The 15397-nt window shown below is 43.6% G+C and overlaps 1 protein-coding gene across 1 annotated transcript in view; it reads left to right on the plus strand.

Annotated features, from left to right (window-relative positions):
• LOC135558180 (cadherin-12-like) overlaps positions 1–13562 on the plus strand; it is a 32835-nt gene extending 19273 nt beyond the window's left edge. The window contains exons 5-12 of the mRNA XM_064991915.1: positions 1030–1197; positions 1563–1750; positions 4353–4606; positions 5854–5990; positions 9908–10029; positions 10175–10289; positions 11851–12102; positions 12869–13562. Coding sequence (XP_064847987.1) covers positions 1030–1197; positions 1563–1750; positions 4353–4606; positions 5854–5990; positions 9908–10029; positions 10175–10289; positions 11851–12102; positions 12869–13401 — 1769 coding nt within the window. The 3' untranslated portion in view covers positions 13402–13562. The remainder of the gene's footprint in view (positions 1–1029; positions 1198–1562; positions 1751–4352; positions 4607–5853; positions 5991–9907; positions 10030–10174; positions 10290–11850; positions 12103–12868) is intronic.
• The last annotated feature ends 1835 nt before the right edge of the window (positions 13563–15397 follow it).

Genomic DNA, 15397 nt, shown 5'->3' on the forward strand with positions numbered 1-15397 from the left:
GCAGTCGGCGTACCAATTCAACCCGAAGGTGTTCGAAAGAGTTGATGTCAGGGCTTTGTGCAGGCCTGTCAAGTTCTTATACACTGAGTGATTCATCACTCCAGGGATCGAGTTTCCACTGCTCCAGAGTACAATGGCGGCAAGCGTTACACCACTCCAGCCGATGCTTGACATTGTGTATGGTAATCTTAGGCTTGTGTGCGGCAGCTTGGCCATGGAAACCCATTTCATGAAGCTCCCAATGAACTGTGCTTGTGCTGTTCATCATTCCAGAGGCAGTTTGGAACTCAGTAGTGAGTGTTGCAAAGAGGACAGATGATTTGTACGCGCTACGCGCTTTAGCACTTGGCAGTCCTGTTCTGTGATCTTCTGTGGCCCGCTGAGCCGTTATTGCTACTAAATGTTTCCACTTCACAATAGCAGCACTTACAGTTTACCAGGGCAGCTCTAGCAGGGCAGAAATTTGGCATCCTATGACGGTGCCACTTTGAAAGTCACTGAGCTCTCCAGTAAGCCCGTTCTACAGCCAATGTTTGACTATGGAGATTGCATGGCTGTGTGCTCGGTTTTATACACCTGTCAGCAACGGGTGTGGCTGAAATAGCCAAATCTACTAATTTGAAGGGGTGTCCACATACTTTTGTATATATAGTGTACATTGAGATAGCCTTTTTTGCAGATAAAGTTGGACTGAGAGTATAGGGAAACACCCTGCTTGACAACACAGTGCAATTCCTTTACCTTTTTACTCATTGTCAGTGGCAACTTGTGACCCTGTTGTACCTGTACTGGACTGACTCCTGATCAAACGCTATTCACTATTTACACAAAATCCACCTCTGCTTAATTCCCCCAGTAACATCAAAGTGGATACAATCTCTTATAGTCACAACTCATCTCTCTTTCTACCCCTGTGTTCCCTCTCTCTCTCTCTCTCTCTCTCTGCCTCTCTCTCTCTCTCTCTCTCTCTTGTTTCTCTCCCTCACACACACTTACATCTTCCCTGTTTGTTTCTGTGACCTCGAACAGGGGTGATAAGGACTGCTTTACCCAACATGGACCGTGAAATGAAGGAGCTGTACCAGGTCCTTATTCAGGCCAAGGATATGGGTGGGCAGCTGGGGGGACTAGCTGGAACAACCACCATCAACGTCACCCTCAGCGACGTCAACGATAACCCCCCCAGGTTTTCAAAAAGTGTGCCAAATTGCATTTAAATGACAACGGTTTTGTTTGCTGTTAGCCAATAAATCTAGTAAGTCTAACTGGTATGAAAGTTGAATGCCTGTGTAAATTGTGTGTGCTGAATGTCACCTTATATCTCTAGGCAATTTAATCTAATGATTAATTCATGTTAATTAGTGTAAATCAATTATAATGAGGTTATGCACTGTCTATACTTAATCAATTGTTTCGAATGACCAGAGAAGTGATAACTGCACAGAGGATAATGTGAGTCTGTTGTCCTTACTTAACACTACCGCCGGGACTGGACACATACAAAAATCAGCCAACAACAGGTTGTATTTGAAACTTTCTTGTCCGTCTTTATTTTACGGCAGGTATTCTCCACCTCAGGGTCCCAGAATCATCGTCTGTGGGCTCAGCAGTGGGGAAGGTCAGAGCTCATGACCTGGACTCTGGGAAGAATGCAGAGGTGGAATATTCTATAGTTCCTGGTGATGAAGGCAACATGTTTGACATCACCTCCAACGGGCACAGTCAGGAGGGAATCATAGTCCTTAGAAAAGTAGGAATTCACCACCAACCCTTCACCAGTCACTTAATTTAACTTGCACCCTTTTTCTCTGTGATGAGGATACTGTAGGTCCAGAAATGATATCCATTGCTCTTGGTTATGGGACAGTTTCTCAATTTCCTTCCATGAGATTTTCAGATCAGTTATGATAGATCATGAGCAATGCAGTTCACATGGATAATTAAAATAATGGACTTCTTGGGCCTTGGAATATTAATAGATTGTTTCTGCATACCTCCTCTTATCACAGCTACAAACCACCCTCAGAACCTAACCAGGAGGAAGTATGGAGAACTTGATGATCCCTATTTTCTGGAAGTCTAAAAATGTTTTGTGATATTTTTCGCAGGAAAGTGCCCACCCACTGGGCACTGACGTCATGTCAATGTCTATTCCACATTGGTTCAACGTCCTTTCATTGGAATTACGTGGACACAGTGTTGATTCAACCAGTGTGTGCCCAGTGGGCAATGTTTTTGGATTTAGCTGACATGAATAAATAAATGCCTCCAAGGCTAGGATCAGAATACACACCTCCTGATGGGATGTGACAAGCAGGAACCTCTTTAGACATCCTCTTTGCAGCAGCTCTTCTCTCTGTGACCCACAGACTTCCAAACTCTTATCTTCACATACATGGATAGTTGAACAAAAAAAGCTTTTTTACTGGTTTTGAGTGCACCTCTCGTTTGTTCTGGGATGATATTATTACTTGTTCACAGATGGGGTCTGTATCTTGCAGCTGTGCGAGTTACGTCGCAAATACTGTGTTTTTCTGTTTCTGGACGACGTCCTTGGATAGATAGAAGTCTCCCGAAGTGCCACTTGCATTTGTGTGACAATGAAACTTCAAAGCATTCGGCACTTTCTTGCAAATACATAGTGGGAATTATGTGTAAATGCACCGTTGTCTTCTGAAATTGAAATGATTATAGGGCCATCGTTTTGTAGATCTTTGTATCACAGCCATCTGTCTTATTGCTCTGTATATTGCTCCCACCATCTAACTGTGAGAGATCTACAAGGTCCTGACAAGTAGCCCAAAATGACAAACCATATACCTGACTTGTGTACATTTGCTTAAACATCACGTGACCACCCACTGTGAAAGCCCAGGTGTTGGAGGAAAGTATAGAAAATTGCTGAGACAGGTTATTTTACTCCCGTCTCTGACTTAGGGAGGGCTCAGCCAACGTTTGCCACAGTGTGATAAGAGGATTTGGAATAATGGGTTCAAGGGATAATCGGCTCCGTCAAAATAAAAGATTATAGTGAAATGGTAGGTAAACTGCCTGTGGGATTTGAATGCCCTCGACATGTATTTGTGTGTCAAGATATCGGGGTCTTTCGACATTGGACAGTTTGCTGGATTTAGTTTCGGTCTGAAAGCACAGCCCAATCTAAGATATGCTTCAAGACTCCAGTAGTTATTATCTGGAAGGTTCCAACCTTTATACGTTAGACTATCAACCAATTTTGATTGATTTGAGATAATATGATCTCTTTCCAAGCTGAGCTCTGGTATATTACAAAAGTAGTTATTACCATGTGGATTATCAGTTAATTAAAAAAAAAAAAGTCTCCCCTCTCATTTTAAGTAGTAGGTTGAGGCACTTTGCTATTCCATTGATCTCATAGATGATGAGGCAAGGGAGGTGAGTCAGGCACACAGGAGGGCGAAGTGAAAACAGCAGGAGCTTCCTCGCACAAATACTGTAATTGACACCTCTGTGCCGATGATAAGACATTCCACGAGGTTGCGGATTTGTGGTGGAAGGTAGAGTAGCAGGATTTAGGCCCAAACTAACAATGGGTGGGTTCAATTTCCAGATCATTCATATTTTCCCTGCTAATTTACATTTATGCAGTGTTGCAGGAATGATGTTCCCTGCATGTAACACTGAACAGTGCTTTTAGGATGGGATGGCACACATGCTGTGGTGTCTGTCCTCCTGCATCACCGACCCACTCCTGTTGTCTGTCTGGTTGTTATCTAGTCAGCAGGGTGGCTGCCATTTTCACAGATGACCAGATGTTTGCATGCATGTGCCTCAGACAGGGACTGCTGTGTGTGTGTGTTGACAGTGAGAACTGTTTGGCTGTAATCACAAACTAGGGACCCAGCTGAGATAATGTAAGACTGTAACATAGGGTTAGAAAGCTGTTCTCAAAGTCTCTTCCTGGAAATCTGTCAAAACCTAAGCACTCACTTTTCATGTCTCAAATTGCTTAAAAGCTGAGACACTGAAGAACATGAATCTCTTTTGGTAAAAGCACATGGAAACAAAGCCTTTTGGTTAATTTTAGATTAATCAATCTTGGTTGGTGCAGTTAATGGTGACATTTCCATATCAAAGTGCTTGACTTCCGTCTCTGTTGAGCATACTAAACCAAACAGAGGTGTTAACAAACTGAACCAAGACAAGTATGTCCCCCTAAGCTTTGTATTTGACCATTGCACAGTATATTCAGTGTTCATGTAAAATGTTCGCTTTTTTGAAGGTGTTAATTCAATCATTCCATGTTGATTGATATTTCTGAATAATAAATGCATTTCACTTTGCTGATTACTCCTTCACTCATTATGTTTCAGCATCTCGACTACGAAAACAAAAGGTCGTACACCTTTAAAGTGGAGGCCTCCAACGCTCACCTGGACCCCCGGTTCCTCCACCTGGGCCCTTTCAAAGACACCACCACAGTCAAGGTCAATGTGCTGGATGTGAACGAACCCCCTGTGTTCACTAAGACCTCTTACACCATAGATGTGTATGAGGATACTCCTGTGGGCACAATTATTGGATCAGTTACTGCACAGGACCTAGACACAAGCAGCAGTGCAGTTAGGTTCGTCATCATGCATACATTAATACATTATATATACACTACCAGTCAAAAGTTTGGACACACCTACTAATTCAAGGATTTGTCTTTGTTTTGACTATTTTCTACATTGTAGAAAAATAATAATAGTGAAGACATCAACACTATGAAATGGCACATATGGAGTTATGTAGTAACCAAAAAAGTGTTAAACAAAAAAAAAGGATGGCTACTTTGAAGTATCTCAGTTGTAAAATATATTTTGATTTGTTTAACAATTATTGGTTACTACATGATTCCATATGTGTTATTTCATAGGTTTGATGTCTTCACTATTACTCTACAATGTAGAAAATAGTCAAAATAAAGAAAAACCCTTGAATGAGTAGGTGTGTCCAAACTTTTGACTGGTACTGTATTTAATAAGTGTTATTTGCCTACTGCATGTTTACTTAAGGGTGAGCTCCATCACGGCTGGAGTTGAGAAATGGGTCCATCATGGGCTGAGTTACTTTACATTTGGGCACCTATCTCTGACATCTTAAAACCCACCTGTCGCTCTGCTCTTCAGAGGTATAAATTAACACTGATCTACTATCACATTTGGCCTGTTGTTTGTCGTCATCTTTCAAATGTTTTTCAAGAACAGTTGACTCCCACTCTGTTAGTGTTGAGAGCGGGAATGTGAGACGCAGGACATGTCTTGCACAAGACCATCAAAATAGTTTGTAGCCCAGCTGTGGGTTTTTTGTTGTCTATGAATATTTCATGGCTTACTACAAATGGAAGAGGCAGTAATTCACCTTGCTTGAAAGGCAGTCTTCGTGATGGCTGCTTAATATTTTAGAGCATTACATTTGTCATCATTCTTTTGGGATATGGAACACTTAAATGTACTCAAACGCTGATCAGAACACAACCAGGCTGCATCACAAATTACATCCTAATCCCTAAGTAGGGCACTTCCTTTGACCAGGCCCTGGGGATAAGGAATAGGATGATATTTGGGACAAATCCTTAGTCTCTACATGAAAAGAAAATGATTATTCGTCTGTGTAATGTTTGCTGTCATAGCCTTGGTCTTTATTTGATTGATCTTTCTGACATTTCTCCTTGGGGACCAATAAAATATGGATCTATCGCTATAGATCTATTACATAGAAAAGGTATGGCAAAAATAGTTCAGCTGTAAGTCTTGATTGAGAGATGCCATGTGAGGTTGAGGGAATCATATGTATATGTTTATTATATGTTTTATGCATGTTTTGTAGGTACTCTATTGAGTGGAAGAGGCCTGTGGATAGCTGCTTTGACATTGATACTGTGGAAGGGACCATCTCCACCAATGAGATGTTGGACAGAGAGAGTAATAGGCAGCACAATATCTCTGTCGTGGCCACTAAAGTTAGTAAGTATTGGGACAAAGAGTTAATATGTATATAATATATATTAATATTAGAGGAGGCTGGTTGGAGGAGCTATAGGAGGCCAGGCTCACTGTAATGGCTGGACTGGAATTAATGGAATGGAGTCAAACACGTTGTTTCCATGTGCTTGATGTGTTTGGTAACATTAATTTATTCCATTCCAGCCATTACAATGAGCCAGTCCGCCGATAACTCCTTCCACCAGCCTTCTCTGGTTAATATACAATGCATTTGGAAAGTAATTAGACCCCTTGACTTTCCCACATTTAGTTACATTACAGCCTTAATTCTAAAATGTATTAAATATTCATTATTTCTCGTCAATCTACACACCCTTTGCTATGAAACACGAAATTGAGCTCAGATGCATCCTGTTTCCATTGATCATTCTTGAGATGTTTCTACACTTGATTGAAGTCCACCTGTGGTAAATTCAATTGATTGAACATGATTTGGAAAGACACACACCTGTCTATAGAAGGTCCCATAATTGACAGTGCATGTCAGAGCATAAACCAAGCCATGAGGTTGAAGGAATTGTCCGTAGAGCTCAGAGATTGTGTCGAGGCACAGATCTGGGGAAGGGTACCAAAAGATTTCTGAAGCATTGAAGGTCCCAAGAACACAGTGGCCTGCATAATTCTTAAATGGAAGAAGTTTGGAAACATCAAGACTCTTCCTAGAGCTGACTGGCTGCCCGGCCAAACTTAGCAATCGGGGGAGAAGGGCCTTGCTCAGGGAGGTGACCAAGAACCGAATGTTCACTGTGACAGAGCTCTAGAGTTCCTCTGTGGAGTTGGGAGAACCTTCTAGAAGGACAACCATCTCTGCAGCACTCCACCAATCAGGCCTTTATGGTAGAGTGGCCAGACGGAATCCAGTCCTCAGTAAAAGGCATATGAATGCCCACTTGGAATTTTTATGTTTTTGTATTTATGAGTTTGGCCTGGTATGGTTCCCAATCAGAGGCAGCTGTTTATCGTTGTCTCTGATTGAGTACCATACTTAGGCAGCCTGTTTTCCCACTATGATTTGTGGGTAGTTGTTTTCTGTGTCTGTGTTTTACCATACAGAACTGTTTCGGTTTTCATTTATTTATCTTGCTCTTTTGTATTCTGTGTTCAGTTTAATAAATATATTATGGACACTTACCACGCTGCGCATTGGTCCGATATTTCAAACTCCTCGTCAGAGGAAGAAGGAAATCGTTACAGAACTAACCACCACCAACGGACCAAGCAGCGTGGTAACCAGGAGCAGAGGGTTCTGGACTCCTAGACTTGGGAGGAGATCTTGGACGGCAAGGGACCCTGGGCACAGGCTGGGGAATATCGCCGCCCCAAAGAAGAACTGGAGGCAGCGAAAGCTGAGCGGCGGCTATATGAGGTAAGGCAGCGCAACAGGCACTGTTGGGGGGCACACGGGGAGATGGGAAAAGTCAGGTAGGAGACCTGAGCCAACTCCCCGTGCTTACCATGGCGAGAGAGTGATCGGGCAGGCACCGTGTTATGCGGTGAAGCGCATGGTGTCCCCAGTGTACATTCATAGCCCGGTGCGCTACATCGCAGCCCCCCTCAAGTGTCATGCGAGAGTGGGCATCCTGCCAGGGCGATTGTGCCGGCCCAGCATGTTTGGTCTCCGTTACGCCGTTTTAGCCCAGGGTATCCTGTGCCGGGTCTGCGTGCTGTGTCTCCGGGGCGCTGGGAGGGTGCAGTTCGCCCTATGCCTGCGCTCCGCACGTGCCGGACGAATGTGGGCATTGAGCCTAAGGAAGAGGTGCGAGTGGTATGCACCAGAGCTCCAGTGCTCCCCCACAGCCCGGTTCAACCTGTGCCTGCACTCTGGAAGGTCCGGGCTAAAGTGGTCATCCAGCCTGGAGGAGTGGTGCAGAGGCTGCGCACCAGGGCTCCAGTGCTCCCCACAGCCCGGTCCTTCCGGTGCCTCGTCCTTGCACCAGGCCTCCTGTAGGTCTCCCCCTCTCTCCGTCTCCTCCCTCCAGGTTCTCCCTCCTGTCCGGAGCTGCCAGAGCCGCCCTCCTGTCCGGAGCTGCCTGAGCCGCTCCCTCCTGTCCTGAGCTGCCAGAGCCGCCCTCCTGTCCGGAGCTGCCAGAGCCGCCCTCCTGTCCGGAGCTGCCAGAGCCGCCCGTCAGTCAGGAGCAGCCGGAGCCGCCCGTCAGTCAGGAGCCGCCGGAGTCGCCCTTCACTCCGGCAGCCGCCGGAGCCTCCCGCCTGTCCGGCCTTGCCGGAGTCTCCCCCCTGTCCGATGCTGCCGGAGTCTCCCGTCTATTCGGGTCCCCAGTCCGAGGGTCCCCAGTCCGAGGTCGGCGGCGAGGGTCGTCGCTACTTAAGTTGGCCAAGACTATGGTGGAGTGGGGGCCATGTCCCGCGCCAGAGTCACCACCGAGGACAGATGCTCACCCAGACCCTCCCCTATGGGTTTAGGTTTTGCGGCCGGAGTCTGCACCTTTGGGGGACGTACTGTCATGTCCTGACCTTACTTCCTTTTTATGTTTCTATTTTAGTTTGGTCTTGTGTTTTATGTTTCTATTTTAGTTTGCCTCCCATTCAGAGGCAGCTGTTTATCATTGTCTCTGATTAAGAACCATACTTAGGCAGCCTGTTATCCACTATGATTTGTGGGTAGTTGTTTTCTGTGTTTGTGTTTTACCATACAGAACTGTTTCGGTTTTCATTTATTTCTCTTGCTCTTTTGTATTCTGTGTTCAGTTTAAATATATTATGGACACTTACCACGCTGCGCATTGGTCCGATATTTCATACTCCTCGTCAGAGGAAGAAGGAAATCGTTACAGTGCAGCAACGCTCCCCATCCAACCTGGCAGAGCTTGAGAGGATCTGCAGAGAAGAATGGGAGAAACTCCCCAAATACAGGTGTGCCAAATTTGTAGCATCATACCCAAGAAGACTTTAGGCTGTAATCGCTATCAAAGGTGCTTCAACAATGTACTGAGAAAAGGGTCTAAATACTTATGTTAATGTGATATTTCAGTTTTTTACTTTTAATACATTTGCAAACATTTCTAAAAACTGTTTTTGCTTTGCCATTATGGGGTGTTATGTATAGATTGATTTGGAAAAACAACTATTTAATCAATTTCAGAATCAGGCTGTAACGTAACAAAATGTGGGAAAAGGGGTCTGAATACAAACCGAGTGCACCGCGGCCGTATTCACAAAGCCTCTCAGAGTAGAAGTGTTGATCTAAGACCATTTTTTCCCTTTTAAATCATCATGAATAAGAGGGGGGCCCTGCTCCTAGATCAGCACTTCTCTAAGACTTCTCTGGGGCAAATAACTTGGATGGAGTTTGCAGTAGTTCACCTACACACACAATGTTCCATTCTTTTGGCACCATCTAGTGGAATTGACTTATACTCATAGTAATGCAGACTGACAGATTATACTGTATGAACTAATGCTATTTCTCCACTGGAAGGGCGGCTTTTTATATGGGAAGCTTTTCAATTGGAAAAAAATAATTAGCATGATAAGCAAATCACCCAATACTATCAACACATATTATTAATATCTTATAATTTGTCTGTGCTGCCATTTGTTTTTCTATTATTATTATTATTTTATTTTTTTCAATGGCTTTTAAGTGTTCTAAGTGTTATTTAATTATCAATTTCCTATTGGTTGAATGAGGCATGCAATTCCAAATGTAAACAGAGAGTGTCACTGTTGCATATTTTATCAAGCTAGAATTAACATGTGCCCAATAAACCACAAAACTGATTGTTTTAAAAGGCAGTTCAGACATGATAAGGGAAAGGGCTATTGCAATTCTCACTCATTTGTGATGCTCACTGAGGTCCACTATGTGCATGGTGTATTTATTATGTGTTGTATGATGACTGTTTTCTTTGATTCTGCAGACAACCCTCTCCTATCCAACAAGGTCACAGTCACAGTCAATGTGCTGGATGTCAACGAGTTCCCTCCGGAGCTTGCCGTTCCCTTTGACACTTTTGTCTGTGAAAATGCAGAAGTAGGCCAGGCAAGTACAGTTCCACTGTGAGAAAGACTGTGTGCGTGCGTGGAGTGCCGGTGCGTGTGGGAGAGAATGAAAGAGAATAATTGTGATAAATAGTTTCTCCACTTGGTTCTACGCCTAAAGTTGAAAGCCCTTTGTGCTTTGCCAGGTAATTCAGACCATCAGTGCTATGGACAAGGATCTTCCTGCTGTTGGACAGAGGTTCTTCTTCAAGTCCCCTAGGGAAATCAGAAACAGGAATTTCACCGTGCGAGACTTTGGAAGTAAGCCATATTTTTTCCCTCCAGGAAAAGAGAGAGAGAGAGAGAGAGAGAGAGAGAGAGAGAGAGAGAGAGAGAGAGAGAGAGAGAGAGAGAGAGAGAGAGAGAGAGAGAGAGAGAGAGAGAGAGACGTTCAATAGGATATTTTTATAGAAAGTTTCTTTATACAATAATATTATACAGGGACTATCTATTATGATGCAGTGCCAGTGACTCACTACAAATCTTTTTCCTTGATACTAGCTCCCTACAATATCCACAAACAATTGGTATTGTTTAGAGTTTTTGTCACGACCCAGGGGATGTCAGGCACTGCAGCCCCAACAAGCCCCCCACCCCCCTAGGAAATGATCTCTAAAACAACAACATTTTCTCTCAGCCTCATGGCAAAATGTGCAAAATAGCTTGACATTTTATTTTTTCGAAACTGCACTACGCCACTGATACCAGGGTGCAAACATCCGGCGAACGAGGGTGTCCAATCAGGTCCGCGTGTGGTTTGAGTAAAAAAAATCAAATCAAGTCAGTATACTTTAAAATGACTAAAATCAATTGAAACAAACTATTTGTAGATTGTGCCCAGCTTGATAACCAGAATGAAAGCTAGACATAGAAAATTCCCAGAACGATGGATAGAGAACAATTATTTTCCAATTTGAAGTCCGAATGAGGCCCACCGGGGCAAGATGAGTCTAACACCCCAGCCCTAGAGCCTTACCATCTCACCAACCTCTGTTAGTATTTTTCTAACACAATAACGCATAAATATCAGGCTTGATTCAGAGGGACAGCAGCGCTCATGGCAATCGCAGAAAACAGGCACAAGGTGTGCTTTAATGGCTCTTACTTGTCAAGTGAGATCCTTGTCCATCCAGGCAGAGGGAAGGCTGTACAGAGTCAGTTCCCAACTACTATCCTGGTGCTGGAGAGGAGAGGAGGCAGGGCACATCTCGACACTTCACCTCTGTATAGCCGTAAAAACGGCAGGCCTGTGTTTGTTTCTCAGAGCCGTGCATTGTGCTGCTGGCCCTATTTGTTTTCTGTTGTACATTCTAAGTACACACCTTCACCTTATTTCAAATAAGCCGAAAACCAAAGCGGTAAAAGTGACATTTATACATCTCCCCCGAAGAAAAATCTGGCTTGAGAAAGGTCGGGCTTAGACATCAGCAAATGCATGTAGCCCAAGACCGGCAGCGTTGTAGATCTTTAGTACAGGCCCCTATATTCCTCCTGGAACGAAGAGGATTAAATAACAACTAAGGAAGTACTGCATGTATGTACTCTCAGTTGTATTACAAGTGAATACTCTCTGATGGTCTCTCATTTGGTTTTCAGACAATACTGGGGGGATCGTGACCAGACAGACGTATAGGATTTCAGTCAGATATTTAGAGTTAATCGTTAATGGACGTGTGGGGTTTCAGCCATGTTGGGTTAATGGTTGTCATTTGGTTTCCAGACAACACTGCGGGAATAGTGACCAGATGTCTAGGGTTCCAGGATGGATTTATTGATTGATTTGAGACATGTAGGATTAAGGATTGTGTCATTTGGTTTCCAGACAACACTGCGGGGATAGTGACCAAGCGTGTAGGGTTCCAGAGGCGGGTCCAGGAGTACTACGTGATACCTGTGGTGGTGGAGGACAATGGGTATCCAGCCCAGAGCAGCACCGGCACCCTCACTGTCCGAGTGTGTGCCTGTGTGACTGAAGGGTCACTCCTGTCCTGCACGGCAGAGGCAGTCTTCCTACCGATGGGCCTCAGCACCTGGGCAGTGATGGCCATTTTACTGTGCATGGTCATACTCCTGGGTAAGTCCTGTCTATCATTCAGACTGCGATCCTGGTGCAGAGGCAGAGTATTTCTGAACTTTTCATCTGACACCTTGAGAATGAGAGTAATATTGATTACCCCAAGTATTTATTTCCAACTACAGTATAAACTCTGTTAATGCAATTAATCAGAATGTTAAAGTGTATCATTTTACACTAGGGGGAGCTGAAGTCCTAACGCACAGTAACTTCATTAAATTGATGTCACAATTTGAAAAATGGCCCTTGAAACAGTCCCATAATCCTAATCATACTTATTGGTCGATTTAGCTCATTTTTCTTAGTCTGGCCATTCCCCCCTAATTTTTCCTACTAAAGTATCTCTTGCTGTTGCATAACAAAGTGAGCACTTCAGTAGTATGGAGTAGGCTGCTGTGCTGTAGTCTCTACTGTCTGCCATTGGGAAAGAGGAAAAGGGGAGGGAGAGGGAGATGAAAGCCAGGTGAAACAGCCTTTCATCCTGTCTCAGTACTACAATAGTGACAGATAGCATGTCAAAAATGGATCACGGCTGGCCTCAGGCTGTGATTAATTTAAGTTCTCCTGCTGAAAAAAGAATGTCTGGAGAAATAAGGAAATTAGCTAATGGCTCCTAACACATGACATCCCACTGTCTCTCTTCCCATACCCTCCTTCAGTACCTTGAAAGGGTCTTGAAATGCACGTCAATGTATATTTTCACTGCAGTACATCTATGTATGTAAAAGATAACACACTGTGTGTGCTTGGTTCTTTTATGTTGTAGCGATCTTTGCACTCTATGTCGGCCTGAGACGGCAGAAGAAGAGGGAGACGTTGATGTCATCCAAGGAGGACATCCGGGACAATGTGATCCACTACGATGATGAGGGGGGCGGCGAGGAGGACACCCACGCCTTCGACATGGGCACTCTGAGGAACACCAAAGCCATCAAGGAAAAAATGCTCCGCAGGGGCACAGGGTCAGAGGTCACTGCCCAAACTGAGATCAATGAGTCAACCCCCACCACAGAGGGCAGCGCAGACATCATCAGGGACTACATCCACCAGTGTCTCCAGGAGAACCACCTGGGTTTCTCTGCTCCGCCATATGACTCACTGGTCACGTATGCCTACGAGGGGGATGGGTCGGTGGGCGAGTCGCTAAGCTCCATCGAGTCGTGGATGGCAGACGGAGGAGAAGACTTCAAATACCTCAGCGAGTGGGGGCCACCCTTTAAAACTGTAGCAGGGATATTAGACAAGGACAAAACAGATCCTCCCGTGGCGGAAGTGGAGGAGAGCCGAGAGTACTTGTGAGGACAAGAAAAGCAGAAAAGACTAATGTGTTACTTTTATGGTAGATTTGTTTTTAAAGACAATGGGAATAAAATCAAGCCTTTCAGTTCAGTTTTAATCATATTTTGTGGTGGTTGTTATTGTTGTTTATTTAGAAGACAGAACATTTGAAATGTTTTATTTAAATAAACTTGATAACCCTCTCTAAGTGCCTCAGGAACTTCTCTGTTTGTATGTAACTAAAAATGTTGTCCGAATATCCAGAATCTACAAAATGTCTTTAAAAAAAAGTATATTTAAAAGAGTCCTTCTCAACCATCCTCACATAGGCCAGCTGCACTCACACAATTGTGCTAAACATGGCCTTTAGACAATAAACCTTCAAAAGCATGCAATTGTGAAAAACTCTTATCCTTGGATTCTGATGACCGAGCTCGAATTGACGGTACTGCTAATCACAATAGGCAAATTGTTTCCATCGAAAAAAAGACCCAACCAATGGGACTTGTTTGTCCTATGCATCAGTGAGGAGCTACACGTTTTCATCCCCTTCTATTCTTTTCAAATTAAATGTCAAGTGATTTTTAAATGTCAACTGCAGTGGCATCTTTTATTGTAATGTAATTCTTGTTGAAGACCATGAGGATGAGACTCTATCTGGAGAAATACAAGCTTTCGACTTAACTACACACAAACTGCACTAAGCAGTCGGATGTATACATTTACTTTTCAGCAAGTCAGCAGGGTAAGCTCAGGCCGTTTCAGAGCATTATTTGATTTGTTCATCTACAATATGTTTAACATATTTCAATGTAGGCCTATGTTGATTTACCTAAATGCATACATTAACAAAGAACATGTTTCCTTTTGAGTTTTGATTCATATCTCCTACGTTGTTATAATACTAAACACACAATCCTTGAGTAGGCAAGTGATAAACAGTTAATTGTTTTAGCGTGTGTTTTATTTGTTGAAGTAAGCAAATAGGTTGTGAACCTACGCTGAGTGTACAAACATTAGGAACACCTTCCTAATATTAAGTTACACCCTCTTAAGCCCTCAGAACAGCCTCAATTCGTCTGTGCATGGACTACAAGGTGTCGAAAGCGTTTCACATGCTGACCCATGTTGACTCTAATGCTTCCCACAGTTGTGTCAAGTTGGCTGGATGTCCTTTGAGTAGTGGACCATTCTTGATACACAAAGGAAACTGTGTGAAAAACCCAGCAGTGTTGCAGTTCTTGACACACTCAAACCTGTGTGCCTGGCACCTACTACCATACCCCGTTCAAAGGAACTTAAATCTTTTGTCTTGCCTATCTACCCTCTGAATGACACACATACATACACAATCCTTCTCAATTGTCTCAAGGCTTGAAAATCGTTCTTTAACCCATCTCCTCCCCTTCATCTACACTGATTCGTGGATTTAACAAGTGACATCAATACAGGATCATAGCTTTCACCTTGATTCACCTGGCCAGTCTATGTCATGGAAAGAGAAGGTGTTCCTAATGTTTTGTACAATCAGTTTATTGTCACATCTTGAAGGTGACATAAAAAGATTTATGGTAAATTCCTTTTTTATTGTACTGGTAAAAACAATATGGATGATTTGTAAGTGTGTGGCTCAACATATCCAATATCCACACACAGCGTATTTATTCTACTCCCAGAGAGCAACATGACATACACGTTGACCCTAATCAACATGTCATCATACTAAATCATTGTTATGTTATTCACATATACAGCAGTAACCCCCAGGCCAGAGGCAGCCACACCTCTGGAAGTGAGAACATGGATGAAGACATCATCATCAGCCTGCTAAACTACCGATACCCCTCACTACACAATATTATGTTCCTTGCTCACAAGCTGGGGCCTTTATTGGCCATCCTAATTCCGTGCAAAGACATTTATTGTGGCTATTTAAGAAAATCTCTTTTTCCTCAACACTATACCACCAGCAGAGGTCTAGAAAGACTTTATTCAGGCAGATGAAATTGCATTTTCT

This window comes from Oncorhynchus masou, chromosome 17 (genome assembly GCF_036934945.1).
Source record: "Oncorhynchus masou masou isolate Uvic2021 chromosome 17, UVic_Omas_1.1, whole genome shotgun sequence".
Lineage (NCBI taxonomy): Eukaryota > Metazoa > Chordata > Actinopteri > Salmoniformes > Salmonidae > Oncorhynchus > Oncorhynchus masou.